General features: G+C 32.1%; 1 protein-coding gene across 1 annotated transcript in view; it reads left to right on the top strand.

Annotated features, from left to right (window-relative positions):
* Positions 1-17,092, top strand: part of LOC124393668 — a 100,235-nt gene that overhangs the window by 55,392 nt on the left and 27,751 nt on the right. Inside the window, exons 39-59 of the mRNA XM_046861629.1 lie at positions 317-490; positions 745-777; positions 1,015-1,035; positions 1,406-1,540; positions 2,703-2,876; positions 3,003-3,035; positions 3,161-3,295; positions 4,217-4,390; positions 4,587-4,619; positions 8,074-8,208; positions 8,293-8,466; positions 8,591-8,623; positions 8,753-8,887; positions 9,368-9,541; positions 9,737-9,769; positions 10,375-10,496; positions 10,855-11,127; positions 11,204-11,305; positions 11,426-11,540; positions 11,728-11,754; positions 12,961-13,095. Coding sequence (XP_046717585.1) covers positions 317-490; positions 745-777; positions 1,015-1,035; positions 1,406-1,540; positions 2,703-2,876; positions 3,003-3,035; positions 3,161-3,295; positions 4,217-4,390; positions 4,587-4,619; positions 8,074-8,208; positions 8,293-8,466; positions 8,591-8,623; positions 8,753-8,887; positions 9,368-9,541; positions 9,737-9,769; positions 10,375-10,496; positions 10,855-11,127; positions 11,204-11,305; positions 11,426-11,540; positions 11,728-11,754; positions 12,961-13,095 — 2,370 coding nt within the window. The remainder of the gene's footprint in view (positions 1-316; positions 491-744; positions 778-1,014; positions 1,036-1,405; positions 1,541-2,702; positions 2,877-3,002; positions 3,036-3,160; positions 3,296-4,216; positions 4,391-4,586; positions 4,620-8,073; positions 8,209-8,292; positions 8,467-8,590; positions 8,624-8,752; positions 8,888-9,367; positions 9,542-9,736; positions 9,770-10,374; positions 10,497-10,854; positions 11,128-11,203; positions 11,306-11,425; positions 11,541-11,727; positions 11,755-12,960; positions 13,096-17,092) is intronic.

The following is a 17,092-nucleotide window of genomic DNA, read 5'->3' as shown; positions in this document are numbered from 1 at the left end:
GTAAAAACATCACTACATTAAGAATAACTTTTTTTTTTATCTCGCACGATTCACTCCTGCTTTTTATCTAGACATCAAAGTCTATTTAATTTATTATGTCGCCACCCAGTGGTCAATAAATCAGACTTATTTCTAATATCTATAAATAGCTCCAAAAATAAAATTGCTAACTGGTTATGTATGATCTATGACTGCATCTTATACATGAAAAATAGCCTACATTTAATTATTTCTCAGATTTAAATAAAATACATATTTTAATATCACAGCATTGTTGTAATAATATTTGATCTCAGCATGATTTTCTATTCCACAGTATGCAATTTGAATGATACTGAATATCAGTGCAAGTGTGAGGATCAGTATTTCTGGCCATGTGAAAAGTGTACACAATATGGGTCTTGTGATAATGACACCAGTTCCTCATGTGGCTGCATCAACGCTTTCCCAAATGATGGACACTTCTGCCAGCCAATCAATGAGTTAATGAGTAAGTATGAATTACCACAGGAAACATAAACATAACTAATTTGAGATAATATATTACTTTATTACCACATAATAACAACCATTAACTGTCATCATTTTAATTTTAGAAGTTTTTTGTATTGATAGAATTAAATATTTAGGTGAATTTAAATTTACACAAATCTGAACAAACATGTTTTTATTCCTAATGGAAAACTTTTCAGTGGGTTAAATACAATGTATATTTAATTTTAATCATGACATTTTGTTTTATAGATTCTTCTACATGCATATCCACAACAACTCCAGGTAAAAATACACTTGCAAAGAGTCTTGTAGAAATAAATTATGATAGGAACATAATAGCCATAAAAAATAGTTCTTCACTTCTTCCATCCATTATATTGTTCTTAAACACCTAAGATCTTATACATTTTTAAACATGCCTTAGTTGATTTCATAATAATATGTAACAGCATGAAATTAAACCACTTTGTCTTTTTCTGTCTATGCTCTTCTTTGGCTTCTCCACAAAATGACATGCAGTTCCATCAACACCACCACCAGGTAAAGATTTAATGACAGTTTGTGTGTGTGTGTGTGTGTGTGTGTGTGTGTGTGTGTGTGTGTGTGTGTGTGTGTGTGTGTGTGTGTGTGTGTGTGTACAGCATATAGATGTGTAATATGTCTTTTGAAGATGGATCATAAATTAGTCTTTTTAAAGCTGTTGATATCTCACATATCTGTACTTTTCTGAATTATTCCATTTGGGGAGACATTTACTTTAATTTCATTACATTTTAGTAAAAATGTAGTCAAAATATTACTTTTACTCAACTGCATTTTGTACAAAAAGTGTTTCTTTATTACTTTTATTGTTCTTGTTGTTATTAAACTTTGTCTATATAATTATACAATATTTATCCTTTTCTTTCAGCTACTTATCTGACGGAAGTTGAGATTGATGCATTAGATATAATAGTCCTGAATCAATTAAGGATCGAATTAGAAAGATTTAGTTTCCCCATAACAATAAGTAATGTCGAGTTTGTGGAAATTAACATCACTACAGGTAACTGACTTTCAGTTTCTATTGAGTCTCACAGTCACATTGTGTTAGAAATGATATGATCCCACATTCAATAGAGTCATACAGAATATTACTGATATTGTTCTCCAGTGTTTTTAATGACCTTAAACTCAAATGTTGTCATGAAATTTGAATGCAAGGAGGATAGGAAAATTCAGTTGCTTTGGTTGTCACTGGGTGGTGCTGACAAAATAAAAAGTTCTCAATGATTGTATGCAGAAATGGGCATGAAGTTGGAGAGGAAATATTTTTAAATATAAAATAATAGCAGATCCAGAAGTGTGCAAGCAGGAATTCAGAAATTATGTAATGCTTGTTTTTGTTTATTAAATTTGCACTGTAAAATATCTGCTCAAATACTCAATGAAAAGGCAATAAATAGATTTGCATATCCAAAACTACCGTGGTTATTGTAGTAACTCATTTGGAATTGGTTGAAGAAAACATGTCTACCTCATGCTAGTGATTTATTATTCTATAAAAAGGTCATTATATTGAGGATTTTTTTTTTCTAGATTCACACTCCTAGTGCCGGTCCCAAGCCCCAATAAAAGGGGGAAGGTTGCGTTAGAAAGTGCATCCAGCGTAAATACATGTGCCAAATCGAACATGCGGATCTCGAATACGGATGAGCCGCTTTGGCGACCCCTAAAGGAAAAAGCCGAAGAACTTTTTTTTTCTAGATTCACACTCTAGTGCCGGTCCCAAGCCCCAATAAAAGGGGAAGGTTGCGTTAGAAAGTGCATCCAGCGTAAATACATGTGCCAAATCGAACATGCGGATCTCGAATACGGATGAGCCGCTTTGGCGACCCCTAAAGGAAAAAGCCGAAAGAACTTTTTTTTTTTTATCTAGAAATTAAAACCCCTTTTATTTATTATGTTGCCACCCAGTGGTCAATAACTCAAACAACTCTATCATATGTATAAATGGCTCCAAAAATAAACCCATCACTTATATTTAGATTATTGCTAACTGTTTCTATTTTATTTATCAATTTATAACTGCTTACAATTTAAAGTATCTTGAACATGCAAATGACTATAATTTAATTATCACTAAGATGCATTTAAAATATATATATTTTTAAACCTCAGCATTGCTTAATTAATATTTGATCTCAGCATGATTTTCTATTCAACAGTGTGCAGTTTAAATGATACTGAATATCAGTGCAAGTGTGAGGATCAGTATTTCTGGCCATGTGAAAAGTGCACACAATATGGGTCTTGCAATAACGTCACCAGTTCCTCATGTGGCTGCATCAACACTTTCCCAAATGATGGACAATTCTGCCAACCAGACACTGAGCTTTTGAGTATGTATGAAATTTCATACAAAACATAAACATGTCTGACTAAAGCTTGTTTTTTTACAGTCTGTTTCAATTAGACATTTTTTTTTTTCATCTTTTTTTATGATGTAAATGATTTACTTTACATAGGTAACGTGACATGTCCAGTAGAAATACGCACAGGTAAAACTGAAACAATATTTATTTTAAGATTTAAACATTTTGACCAGTCTTCCATATTATTTTGTTGTTATTAACATTATACTTTTTCTATATAATGATGCAATTTTTTTCCCCTATTTTCTCAGTTGAGTATCTGGTTGAGGTTGAGATTGATGCAGCAGATATAGCAGTCCTGAATCTACTGAGGAGCAATTTAACAAACTTCATTATCTCCATAATAGATAATAACTTTGACATCATGGAAATGAACATCACTACAGGTAACTGACTTCTAAGATTTTGTTTACTTATGATTTGTTCCTCATGTGTCTGTATCAACGCATTCCCAAATAATGGATACTTCTTCCAGTCATTCATTGAGTTAATGGATATGTAAGAATTGAAACAGGAAACATAGGCATGACTATTTAATGAGAATAACATAGAGATTATATGATCCCACTTCAAATAGAGTCATACAGAGTATTACTGATATTTCTCTCTTGTGTTTTTAATGACCTTAAACTAGAATATTATCCCGAGACTTGAATGCATTCAGTGTAGCAGCAATCAGGGTTTTTCTGTTTAAGTCACTGAGTGGTGCTGACAAAATAAAAAGTTCTCTATGATTCTATGCAGAATTAGGCATGAAGTTGGAGAGAAAATATTTTTGAGTATAAAATATTAACAGATCTAACAGTGTGTGTGCAAGCAGAAATTCAGATATTATGAAATGCTAATAAATTTTGTTTATTAACTTTGCACTGTAAAATATCTGCTCACAAACTCATAGAAAAGGCAATAAATAGATTTTCAACTCATTTAGAAATGGTAGGAAAGAAAAAGGCTAACTCTGCTGCTAACTTACTCTAGTGATTTATTATTTTGTAAAAACATCACTACATTAAGAATAACTTTTTTTTTTATCTCGCACGATTCACTCCTGCTTTTTATCTAGACATCAAAGTCTATTTAATTTATTATGTCGCCACCCAGTGGTCAATAAATCAGACTTATTTCTAATATCTATAAATAGCTCCAAAAATAAAATTGCTAACTGGTTATGTATGATCTATGACTGCATCTTATACATGAAAATAGCCTACATTTAATTATTTCTCAGATTTAAATAAAATACATATTTTAATATCACAGCATTGTTGTAATAATATTTGATCTCAGCATGATTTTCTATTCCACAGTATGCAGTTTGAATGATACTAAATATCAGTGCAAGTGTGAGGATCAGTATTTCTGGCCATGTGAAAAGTGTACACAATATGGGTCTTGTGATAATGACACCAGTTCCTCATGTGGCTGCATCAGCGCTTTCCCAAATGATCGATACTTCTGCCAGCCATTAAATGAGTTGATGAGTAAGTATGAATTATCACAGGAAACATAAGCCTGACAAATTTTAGATAATATATTACTTTAGTAGTATCCAATTGCAACCATTTTGTATTAATAGATTTTAATACTTCACCAACATTTTTGTAATTTCTCAGGAAAAAAGTTAGAACGGGTTTAATACAATTTATTTGTAATTTTCAATTTCATTTTGTTTTATAGATTCTTCTACATGCATATCCACACCAACTCCAGGTAAAAATACACTTGTATAATATCTTATTATAAGCACACAGCAAGACACCAGTCAGTGTAGAGCGTGAGCTCTGTTTTAAACTTGTTTTAGCTGCTGCTTGGTCTATCTACTTATCACCAACATACAGTTTAGCTTCAGATCAACAGCAGGCAGAAGATTTTGAGAGCAATAAATGATGGAAGAATCTCCTGACTCAAACTCGCCACAACACCAGTGACCTGTTACAGTGACAGTGTTTTTTGGAAGTAGCTGAAAAGAAGTTTTTGGCCTCATGAATATTTTAATAGGTTTCAATCAGTGTCTCAGTGACTCATTCATATGACTTTATTTAAAGATTTATGTGCTACGAGTAACATTCGAGTCTTTTCATATAAACTGAATTGATTATGCAAATAGTCTTGTGATAAAATGGATAATAAAATCATTAAAGCTGTAATAAATCAGTAGTTTGGATACTTAAATACATTTGAAGGCAACTTCATTTGTACTTTCACTCAAGTAAAAAGCACTTTTACTTTAACTGCAGAAATATTTTACCAAGTGCATCTCTACTTTAACTCAAGTACATGGTTTGTGTACTTTGTTCACCACTGAACAAACCACATGTTACACACTACATAGGATACCTGAATAGTAAAGACAATTAAGTGTTTATGCAGTCACACCATGCTCACATTAGCAAGCGACAAAGCATCATGTAAAAGTTCATTTTCTGTGTTTAAATGCGTGCCACATTTAAAAAATACTGTGGTCTAAAATTAAATTACTTATAATTTTGTAAAATTAAAATGTATTATTTATTATTATTTTTGTTGTTTTGTTTCAGCTTCACCTTTGTTTCAAGTGGGATCTGGAGCAACAAAACTACTTCTCAGTGATGGAATGTATGAAACGATTCAGCTGCAGCAAACATTCAATTACGGTGGAAACGCCTACTCTCAATTCAATGTAATTGCAAATACAGAAATTTGTCATCTCATCTTAAAGTTGTGTGTTTTTAAATATAATTTATTATTCACACGATTATTCACTTATTTTCATACCTTGTTTGTACTCAATTCATTCATTTTCACATTTAAACTTAACAAGCTGAAATGCACAACTATTCACATAGTTACATATGAATTTATGTGTTTTGATTTTGTATTTATGAAGCTTGTTTTGTCTCTATGTGTGTCTGTGAGTGTGTGTTTGTTTCTTTTTTTAGATGTATATCTTTTTGAATGTTAACGAACATCTGTCATGTTTCTCTGTGTTTTCTGCTGTCACAATGCTGGTAGATGAATAATGTGTATGTTTTCTCTCAGCTGAGTATGGACGGTTATGTGGCGTTTTCATTCCAATTATAAATGATGAATTCCCAATCAAAACCTTGGCAAAAACATCATTGCGCCACTGTGGACTGATCTGGACTCTGACATTGGAGGAAAATGGACGTACGAGCAGGCCACAAGCGGACCTCTTATATCTCAAGCTAACCAAGAAATTAACAGAACGTTCCCTAATGTTTCCTTTTCTGCTTCCTGGGTCTTTGTCTCCACCTGGGAAAATGTACCTGTTGAATATTCTTCTTCACAGGTAAAAGTCAAAACAACTCATTCAGTCTTTTAAGCGCAAAGAACACAATGGTACCTAAATTATCCTTCTCTGTCAGAATGCAACACTTCAAGTTGTCTTGGCCTCAGATGGTGGAAACCTGTCTTTCATCATGATGAACTATGGAACCATTCCTTCTATTCCATCCCCTTACTGGCTGGTGAGAGCTTTATGGTTCTTTTGACTCTTTGATAAGAGACAAAAATACCTGGAAATTCCCCTTTTCGTGAATTTATCATGGGGTGTAATATATAGTTTAAATTTTATTGGATTTTTCTAGGCGGCTATGGCAGGCAGAACAACATTTTTGTCAACATTTCAGTGAACAGTGCCCCTGAGCTGTCTTCCTCTAGTAATGTCAATATTCCTGGTCGCTGGGCGTTTCAAATTACAGGTTATTATAATCTTTTCTTCGACAAGAACATAATATAATCTATATGGTAAATCATCTTTATCCCGCTTGTATTCATTTATTTATTTATTTGTTTGTTTGTTTTAGAAAATGTTTAATTTGTACAGTTCTTCTCTTAATTTTTCTCTTCCTTTCTCTCTCTTATACAGACACTTCAACAACAACAGAACAAACAGGTGAAGTTTCACTGACTGTGTATTTATATATTAGTGTGAACTTTCCATCAATCCATTATACTGTTCTTAAACATCTGAGATATTATATTTTTTTAAACATGTCTTAGTTGAATTCATAATAATGTGTAAAAGCTTGGAAGTTAATCATTCATTTCTTTTCTTCTATTTCTGTCCATGCTCTTCTTTGGCTTTTTCACAAAATGATATGAATTTCCATCAACACCACCAGGTAAAGATTCAATGACAGTGTGTGTGTGTGTGCAGCATATAAATGTGTAATATGTCTTTTGGAGATGGATCATAAATTATTCTTTTTAAAGCTGTTGCACGTAATATATTTAGAAATGTTACCCTTTCTGAAATTAAAATGTAATTAAACGCTACAACTAAATACTAGCAATGAGTAAGTTTTCTGGACTTCCTCCTCAAACCCAGTGGTGGACAGTAACAATGTAAATGTAATTCATTACTGTACTTAATTAGCTTTTTCATGTATCTGTACTTTACTGAATTATTTCCATTTGGGGAGACTTTTACTTTAACTTCTCTACATTTCAAAGTCAAAAATCTTACTTTTTACTTAACTGTATTTTTTTTAATCAGTCGTCCTTTTTTATTTATGGATAAAAATGTAAAACAAACAAACAGCAAGCCAACATTTAGGGTAGAGCTAACTAACTGAGTGTTCTGTTTTGAACTTGTTGATAGTATCTACTTCACACCAATATACAGTTTAGCATCAGTTCAACATCAAGTAGGACATTATGATATGAATAAATGATAGAAGAAACTCCTAAATCGAACTATAATCATTCTATTAAAAAATTAGGTGCACTAAGAGTAGCATTAGAATGTTTTCACATAAACTCAGTTGATTAAGCAAAGAATCTTGTCAAAAAAAAAAAGATAATAGAAACATTATAGCCACAATAAATCACAGTAGTTTAAATATTAAAGTACATATGAAGGCAAATACATTTGAGCTTTTACTCAGGTGAAGATGTAAAGGACACTTTTACTGAAGTAATATTTTGTTTAGTGCACTTATAGTGCAATAAAAGTAATAAAGAACACTGGTCAGAACTGCACATCTTATGGCAGATACTGGGAGCGGTTTAGCTGTCCAGCAGTATCACACACAGCTAAACCTTCTCCCAGTATCTACCATAAGATGTGCAGTTCTGACCAGTGTTCTTTATTACTATTATTGTTGTTGTTGTTATTAAACTTTTTGTATATAATTACACACTATTTTCCTCTTTCTTTCAGCTAATTATCTGATGGAAGTTGAGATTGATGCATTAGATATAGTTGTCCTGAATCAAATGAGGATCGAATTGAAAAGCTTTAATATTCCCATAACAATAAGTAATGTCGAGTTTGTGGAAATTAACATCACTACAGGTAACTGACTTTTCAGTTTCTATTGAGTCTCACAGTTACATTGTGTTAGAAATTATATGATCAGCATGATTTTCTATTCCACAGTGTGCAGTTTGAATGATACTGAATATCAGTGCAAGTGTGAGGATCAGTATTTCTGGCCATGTGAAAAGTGCACACAATATGGGTCTTGTAATAACGTCACCAGTTCCTCATGTGGCTGCATCAACGCTTTCCCAAATGATGGATACTTCTGCCAACCAGACACTGAGCTCTTGAGTACGTTTGAAACTTCATACAAAACATAAACATGTCTGACTAAAGCTTGTTTTTTTACAGTCTGTTTTAATTAGAATTTATTTTCTTAATTGTTTTTATGATGTAAATGATTTACTTTACATAGGTAACGCGACATGTCCAGTTGAAATACCCACAGGTAAAACTGCAACAATATGAATTATAAAATGTAAACATTTTGACCAGTCTTCCATATTATTGTTGTTGTTGTTGTTAATATTATTCTTTTTCTATATAATGATACAAATTTTTTCCCCTATTTTCTCAGTTGAGTATCTGGTTGAGGTTGAGATTGATGCAGCAGATATAGCAGTCCTGAATCTACTGAGGAGCAATTTAACAAACTTCATTAACTCCATAATAGATAATAACTTTGACATCATGGAAATTAACATCACTACAGGTAACTGACTTCTCAGATTTCCTTTGCTAATGATTTGTTCCTCATGTGTCTGTATAAACGCATTCCCAAATAATGCATACTTCTACCAGTCATTCATTGAGTTGATGAATATGTAAGAATTGGAACAGGAAACATAGGCATGAATATTTAATGAGAATAACATAGAGATTATATGATCCCACTTTCAATAGAGTCATACAGAGTATTACTGATATTTCTCTCTTGTGTTTTTAAGGACCTTAAACTAAAATATTATCCTGAGACTTGAATGCATTCAGTGTAACAGCATTCAGGGTTTTTTTGTTTAAGTCACTGGATAGTGCTGACAAAATAAAAAGTTAGTCATGAGAAAACATTTTTGAATGTAAAATAATAACAGATTCAACAGTGTGTGTTTTTCTCAGATTCATTTAAAATATATATTTAAAAATCACAGCATTGTTTTAATATTTGATCTCAGCATGATTTTCTATTGCACAGTATGCAGTTTGAATGATACTCAATATCAGTGCAAGTGTGAGGATCAGTATTTCTGGCCATGTGAAAAGTGTACACAATATGGGTCTTGTAATAATGACACCAGTTCCTCATGTGGCTGCATCAACGCTTTCCCAAATGATGGATACTTCTGCCAGCCAATCACTGAGTTGATGAGTAAGTATGAATTACCACAGGAAACATAAGCCTGACAAATTTTAGATAATATATTACTTTAGTAGTATCCAATTGCAACCATTTTGTATTAATAGATTTTGATATTCACCAACATTTTTGTAATTTCTCAGGAAAAAAGTTAGAATGGGTTAAATTCAATTTATTTTTAATTTTCAATTTCATTTTGTTTTATAGATTCTTCTACATGCATATCCACCCCAACTCCAGGTAAAAATACACTTGTATAATATCTTATTATAAGCACACAGGGAGACACCAGTCAGTGTAGAGCGTGAGCTCTGTTTTAAACTTGTTTTAGCTGCTGCTTGGTGTATCTACTTATCACCAACATACAGTTAAGCTTCAGTTCAACAGCAGGCAGATGATTTTGAGAGCAATAAATGATGGAAGAATCTCCGGACTCAAACTCGTTGTTTTGTTTTTTTTGGAAGTAGCTGAAAAGAAGGTTTTGGCCTCATGATCATTTTAATAGGTTTCAATCAGTGTCTCAGTGACTCATTCATATGACTTTATTTAAAGATTTATGTGCTACGAGTAACATTTGAGTCTTTTCATATAAACTGAATTGATTATACAAATAGTCTTGTGATAAAATGGATAATAAAAACATTAAAGCCGTAATAAATCAGTAGTTTGGATACTTAAATACATTTGAAGGCAACTTCATTTGTACATTTTCTCAAGTAAAAAGCACTTTTCTGTGTGTGAATGCGTGCCACATTTAAAAAATACTGTGGTCTAAAATTAAATAACTTATAATTGTGTAAAATTAAAATGTATTCTTCATTATTATTTTTGTTGTTTTGTTTCAGCTTCACCTTTGTTTCAAGTGGGATCTGGAGCAACAAAACTATTTCTCAGTGATGGAATGTATGAAACGATTCAGCTGCAGCAAACATTCAATTACGGTGGAAACGCCTACTCTCAATTCAATGTAATTGCAAATACAGAAATTTGTCATCTCATCTTAAAGTTGTGTGTTTTTAAATATAATTCATTATTCACACGATTATTCACTTATTTTCATACCTTGTTTGTACTCAATTCATTCATTTTCAAATATAAACTTAACAAGCTGAAATGCACGTTTTCACATAGTTACATATAAATTTGTGTTTTTGATTTTGTATTTGCGAAGCTTGTTTTGTCTGTATGTGTGTCTGTGAGTGTGTGTTTGTTTCTATTTTTAGATGTATATCTTTTTGAATGGTTACGAACATCTGTCATGTTTCTCTGTGTTTTCTGCTGTCACAATGCTGGTAGATGAATAATGTGTATGTTTTCTCTCTCAGCTGAGTATGGACGGTTATGTGGCGTTTTTCATTCCAATTATAAATGATGAATTCCCCAATCAAAACCTTGGCAAAAACATCATTGCGCCACTGTGGACTGATCTGGACTCTGACATTGGAGGAAAATGGACGTACGAGCAGGCCACAAGCGGACCTCTTATATCTCAAGCTAACCAAGAAATTAACAGAACATTCCCCAATGTTTCCTTTTCTGCTTCCTGGGTCTTTGTCTCCACCTGGGAAAATGTACCTGTTGAATATTCTTCTTTACAGGTAAAAGTCAAAACAACTGATTCAATCTTTTAAGCTCAAAGAACACAATGGTACCTAAATTATCCTTCTCTGTCAGGGTGCAACACTTCAAGTTGTCTTGGCCTCAGATGGTGGAAACCTGTCTTTTATCCTGATGAACTATGGAACCATTCCTTCTATTCCATCCCCTTACTGGCTGGTGAGAGCTTTATTGTTCTTTTGACTCTTTGATAAGAGACAAAAATACCTGGAAATTCCCCTTTTCGTGAATTTATCATGAGGTGTAATATATATTTTACATTTTATTTGATATTTCTAGGCCGGCTATGGCAGGCAGAACAACATTTTTGTCAACATTTCAGTGAACAGTGCCCCTGAGCTGTCTTCCTCTAGTAATGTCAATATTCCTGGTCGCTGGGCGTTTCAAATTACAGGTTATTATAATATTTTCTTCGACAAGAACATAAAGTAATCTTTATGGTAAATCATCTTTATCCCGCTGTGTAAATAAATTCTTCCTCTGTATTCATTTATTTATTTATTTGTTTGTTTGTTTTAGAAAATGTTTAATTTGTACAGTTCTTCTCTTAATTGTTCTCTTCCTTTCTCTCTCTTATACAGACACTTCAACAACAACAGAACAAACAGGTGAAGTTTCACTGACTGTGTATTTATATATCAGTGTGAACTTTCCATCAATCCATTATACTGTTCTTAAACATCTGAGATATTATATTTTTTTAACATTCCTTAGTTGACTTCATAATAATGTGTAAAAGCTTGGAGGTGAATCATTAATTTCTATTCTTCTATTTCTGTCCATGCTCTTCTTTGGCTTTTTCACAAAATGATATGAATTTCCATCAACACCACCAGGTAAAGATTCAATGAAAGTGTGTGTGTGCAGCATATAAATGTGTAATATGTCTTTTGAAGATGGATCATAAATTATTCTTTTTAAAGCTGTTGCACGTAATATTTAGAAATGTTGCCCTTTCTGAAATAAAAATGTAATTAAACGCTACACCTGAACTCTAATAATGGGTAGGTTTTCTGGACTTCCTCCACAAACCCAGTGGTGGACACTAAGAAAGTAAATGTAATTTATTACTGTACTTAAGTAGCTTTTTTTATGTATCTGTACTTTACTGAATTATTTCCATTTGGTGAAACTCTTTACTTTAAGTTCACTACATTTCAAAGTCCAAAATCTTACTTTTACTTAACTGTACTTTTTAATCAGTCGTCCTTTTATTTATGGATAAAAACATAAAACAAACACACAGCAAGCCAACAATTAGGGTAGCGCTAACTAACTATGTGTTCTGTTTTGAACTTGTTGATAGTATCTACTTCACACCAATATACAGTTTAGCATGAGTTCAACATCAAGTAGGACATTTAGATATGAATAAATAATAGAAGAAACTCCTAAACCAAACTATTATCATTCTATTAAAAAATTAGGTGAACTAAGAGTAGTATTAGAATCTTTTCACATAAACTCAGTTGATTAAGCAAAGAATCTTGTCAAAAAAATAAAAAGATAATAGAAACATTATAGCCACAATAAATCACAGTAGTTTTAATATTAAAGTACATATGAAGGCAAATACATTCGTGCTTTTACTCAGGTGAAGATTTAAAAGGACACTTTTACTGAAGTAATATTTTGTTTACGGCACTAAAAGTGCAAGGTTTAGCTGTCCAGTAGTACCATGCACAGCTAAACTTTTACCAGTATTTTCCATAAGATGTGCAGTTCTAACCAGTGTTCTTTATTACTTTTATTGTTTTGTTGTTGTTATTAAATTTTTTGTATATAATTACACACTATTTTCCTCTTTCTTTCAGCTAATTATCTGATGGAAGTTGAGATTGATGCATTAGATATAATAGTCCTGAATGAATTGAGGATCGAATTGAAAAGCTTTAATTTCCCCATAACAATAAGTAATGTCGAGTTTGTGGAAATTAACATCACTACAGGTAACTGACTTTTCAGTTTCTATTGAGTCTCACAGTCACATTGTGTTAGAAATTATATGATCAGCATGATTTTCTATTCCACAGTGTGCAGTTTGAATGATACTGAATATCAGTGCAAGTGTGAGGATCAGTATTTCTGGCCATGTGAAAAGTGCACACAATATGGGTCTTGTAATAACGTCACCGGTTCCTCATGTGGCTGTATCAACGCTTTCCCAAATGATGGACAATTCTGCCAACCAGACTCTGAGCTCTTGAGTACGTTTGAAACTTCATACAAAACATAAACATGTCTGACTAAAGCTTGTTTTTTTACAGTCTGTTTTAATTAGAATTTATTTTCTTAATTGTTTTTATTATGTAAATGATTTACTTTACATAGGTAACGTGACATGTCCAGTTGAAATACGCACAGGTAAAACTGCAACAATATCCATTATAAGATGTAAACATTTTGACCAGTCTTCCATATTATTGTTGTTGTTGTTAATATCATACTTTTTTCTATGTAATGATACAAATTTTTTCCCCCTATTTTCTCAGTTGAGTATCTGGTTGAGGTTGAGATTGATGCAGCAGATATAGCAGTCCTGAATCTACTGAGGAGCAATTTAACAAACTTTATTAACTCCATAATAGATAATAACTTTGACATCATGGAAATTAACATCACTACAGGTAACTGACTTCTCAGATTTTCTTTGCTAAAGATTTGTTCCTCATGTGTCTGTATCAACGCATTCCCAAATAATAGATACTTCTACCAGTCATTCATTGAGTTGATGAATATGTAAGAATTGGAACAGGAAACATAGGCATGACTATTTAATGAGAATAACATAGAGATTATATGATCCCACTTTCAATAGAGTCATACAGAGTATTACTGATATTTCTCTCTTGTGTTTTTAAGGACCTTAAACTAAAATATTATCCTGAGACTTGAATGCATTCAGTGTAACAGCATTCAGGGTTTTTTTGTTTAAGTCACTGGGTGGTGCTGACAAAATAAAAAGTTCTCTATGATTCTATGCAGAATTGGGCATGAAGTTGGAGAGAAAATATTTTTGAGTATAACATATTAACAGATCTAACAGTGTGTGTGCAAGCAGAAATTCAGATATTATGAAATGCTAATAAATTTTGTTTATTAACTTTGCACTGTAAAATATCTGCTCACAAACTCATAGAAAAGGCAATAAATAGATTTTCAACTCATTTAGAAATGGTAGGAAAGAAAAAGGCTAACTCTGCTGCTAACTTACTCTAGTGATTTATTATTTTGTAAAAACATCACTACATTAAGAATAACTTTTTTTTTTATCTCGCACGATTCACTCCTGCTTTTTATCTAGACATCAAAGTCTATTTAATTTATTATGTCGCCACCCAGTGGTCAATAAATCAGACTTATTTCTAATATCTATAAATAGCTCCAAAAATAAAATTGCTAACTGGTTATGTATGATCTATGACTGCATCTTATACATGAAAAATAGCCTACATTTAATTATTTCTCAGATTTAAATAAAATACATATTTTAATATCACAGCATTGTTGTAATAATATTTGATCTCAGCATGATTTTCTATTCCACAGTATGCAATTTGAATGATACTGAATATCAGTGCAAGTGTGAGGATCAGTATTTCTGGCCATGTGAAAAGTGTACACAATATGGGTCTTGTGATAATGACACCAGTTCCTCATGTGGCTGCATCAACGCTTTCCCAAATGATGGACACTTCTGCCAGCCAATCAATGAGTTAATGAGTAAGTATGAATTACCACAGGAAACATAAACATAACTAATTTGAGATAATATATTACTTTATTACCACATAATAACAACCATTAACTGTCATCATTTTAATTTTAGAAGTTTTTTGTATTGATAGAATTAAATATTTAGGTGAATTTAAATTTACACAAATCTGAACAAACATGTTTTTATTCCTAATGGAAAACTTTTCAGTGGGTTAAATACAATGTATATTTAATTTTTAATCATGACATTTTGTTTTATAGATTCTTCTACATGCATATCCACAACAACTCCAGGTAAAAATACACTTGCAAAGAGTCTTGTAGAAATAAATTATGATAGGAACATAATAGCCATAAAAAATAGTTCTTCACTTCTTCCATCCATTATATTGTTCTTAAACACCTAAGATCTTATACATTTTTAAACATGCCTTAGTTGATTTCATAATAATATGTAACAGCATGAAATTAAACCACTTTGTCTTTTTCTGTCTATGCTCTTCTTTGGCTTCTCCACAAAATGACATGCAGTTCCATCAACACCACCACCAGGTAAAGATTTAATGACAGTTTGTGTGTGTGTGTGTGTGTGTGTGTGTGTGTGTGTGTGTGTGTGTGTGTGTGTGTGTGTGTGTACAGCATATAGATGTGTAATATGTCTTTTGAAGATGGATCATAAATTAGTCTTTTTAAAGCTGTTGATATCTCACATATCTGTACTTTTCTGAATTATTCCATTTGGGGAGACATTTACTTTAATTTCATTACATTTTAGTAAAAAATGTAGTCAAAAATATTACTTTTTACTCAACTGCATTTTGTACAAAAAGTGTTTCTTTATTACTTTTATTGTTCTTGTTGTTATTAAACTTTGTCTATATAATTATACAATATTTATCCTTTTCTTTCAGCTACTTATCTGACGGAAGTTGAGATTGATGCATTAGATATAATAGTCCTGAATCAATTAAGGATCGAATTAGAAAGATTTAGTTTCCCCATAACAATAAGTAATGTCGAGTTTGTGGAAATTAACATCACTACAGGTAACTGACTTTCAGTTTCTATTGAGTCTCACAGTCACATTGTGTTAGAAATGATATGATCCCACATTCAATAGAGTCATACAGAATATTACTGATATTGTTCTCCAGTGTTTTTAATGACCTTAAACTCAAATGTTGTCATGAAATTTGAATGCAAGGAGGATAGGAAAATTCAGTTGCTTTGGTTGTCACTGGGTGGTGCTGACAAAATAAAAAGTTCTCAATGATTGTATGCAGAAATGGGCATGAAGTTGGAGAGGAAATATTTTTAAATATAAAATAATAGCAGATCCAGAAGTGTGCAAGCAGGAATTCAGAAATTATGTAATGCTTGTTTTTGTTTATTAAATTTGCACTGTAAAATATCTGCTCAAATACTCAATGAAAAGGCAATAAATAGATTTGCATATCCAAAACTACCGTGGTTATTGTAGTAACTCATTTGGAATTGGTTGAAGAAAACACGTCTACCTCATGCTAGTGATTTATTATTCTATAAAAAGGTCATTATATTGAGGATTTTTTTTTTCTAGATTCACACTCCTAGTGCCGGTCCCAAGCCCCAATAAAAGGGGGAAGGTTGCGTTAGAAAGTGCATCCAGCGTAAATACATGTGCCAAATCGAACATGCGGATCTCGAATACGGATGAGCCGCTTTGGCGACCCCTAAAGGAAAAAGCCGAAAGAACTTTTTTTTTTTTATCTAGAAATTAAAACCCCTTTTATTTATTATGTTGCCACCCAGTGGTCAATAACTCAAACAACTCTATCATATGTATAAATGGCTCCAAAAATAAACCCATCACTTATATTTAGATTATTGCTAACTGTTTCTATTTTATTTATCAATTTATAACTGCTTACAATTTAAAGTATCTTGAACATGCAAATGACTATAATTTAATTATCACTAAGATGCATTTAAAATATATATATTTTTAAACCTCAGCATTGCTTAATTAATATTTGATCTCAGCATGATTTTCTATTCAACAGTGTGCAGTTTAAATGATACTGAATATCAGTGCAAGTGTGAGGATCAGTATTTCTGGCCATGTGAAAAGTGCACACAATATGGGTCTTGCAATAACGTCACCAGTTCCTCATGTGGCTGCATCAACACTTTCCCAAATGATGGACAATTCTGCCAACCAGACACTGAGCTTTTGAGTATGTATGAAAT

The sequence above is a fragment of the Silurus meridionalis genome, chromosome 11 (assembly GCF_014805685.1).
Source record: "Silurus meridionalis isolate SWU-2019-XX chromosome 11, ASM1480568v1, whole genome shotgun sequence".
Taxonomy (NCBI): Eukaryota; Metazoa; Chordata; class Actinopteri; order Siluriformes; family Siluridae; genus Silurus; species Silurus meridionalis.
Note: the sequence above shows the minus strand (reverse complement) of the source record. Positions and strands in the feature narration are given on the sequence as shown.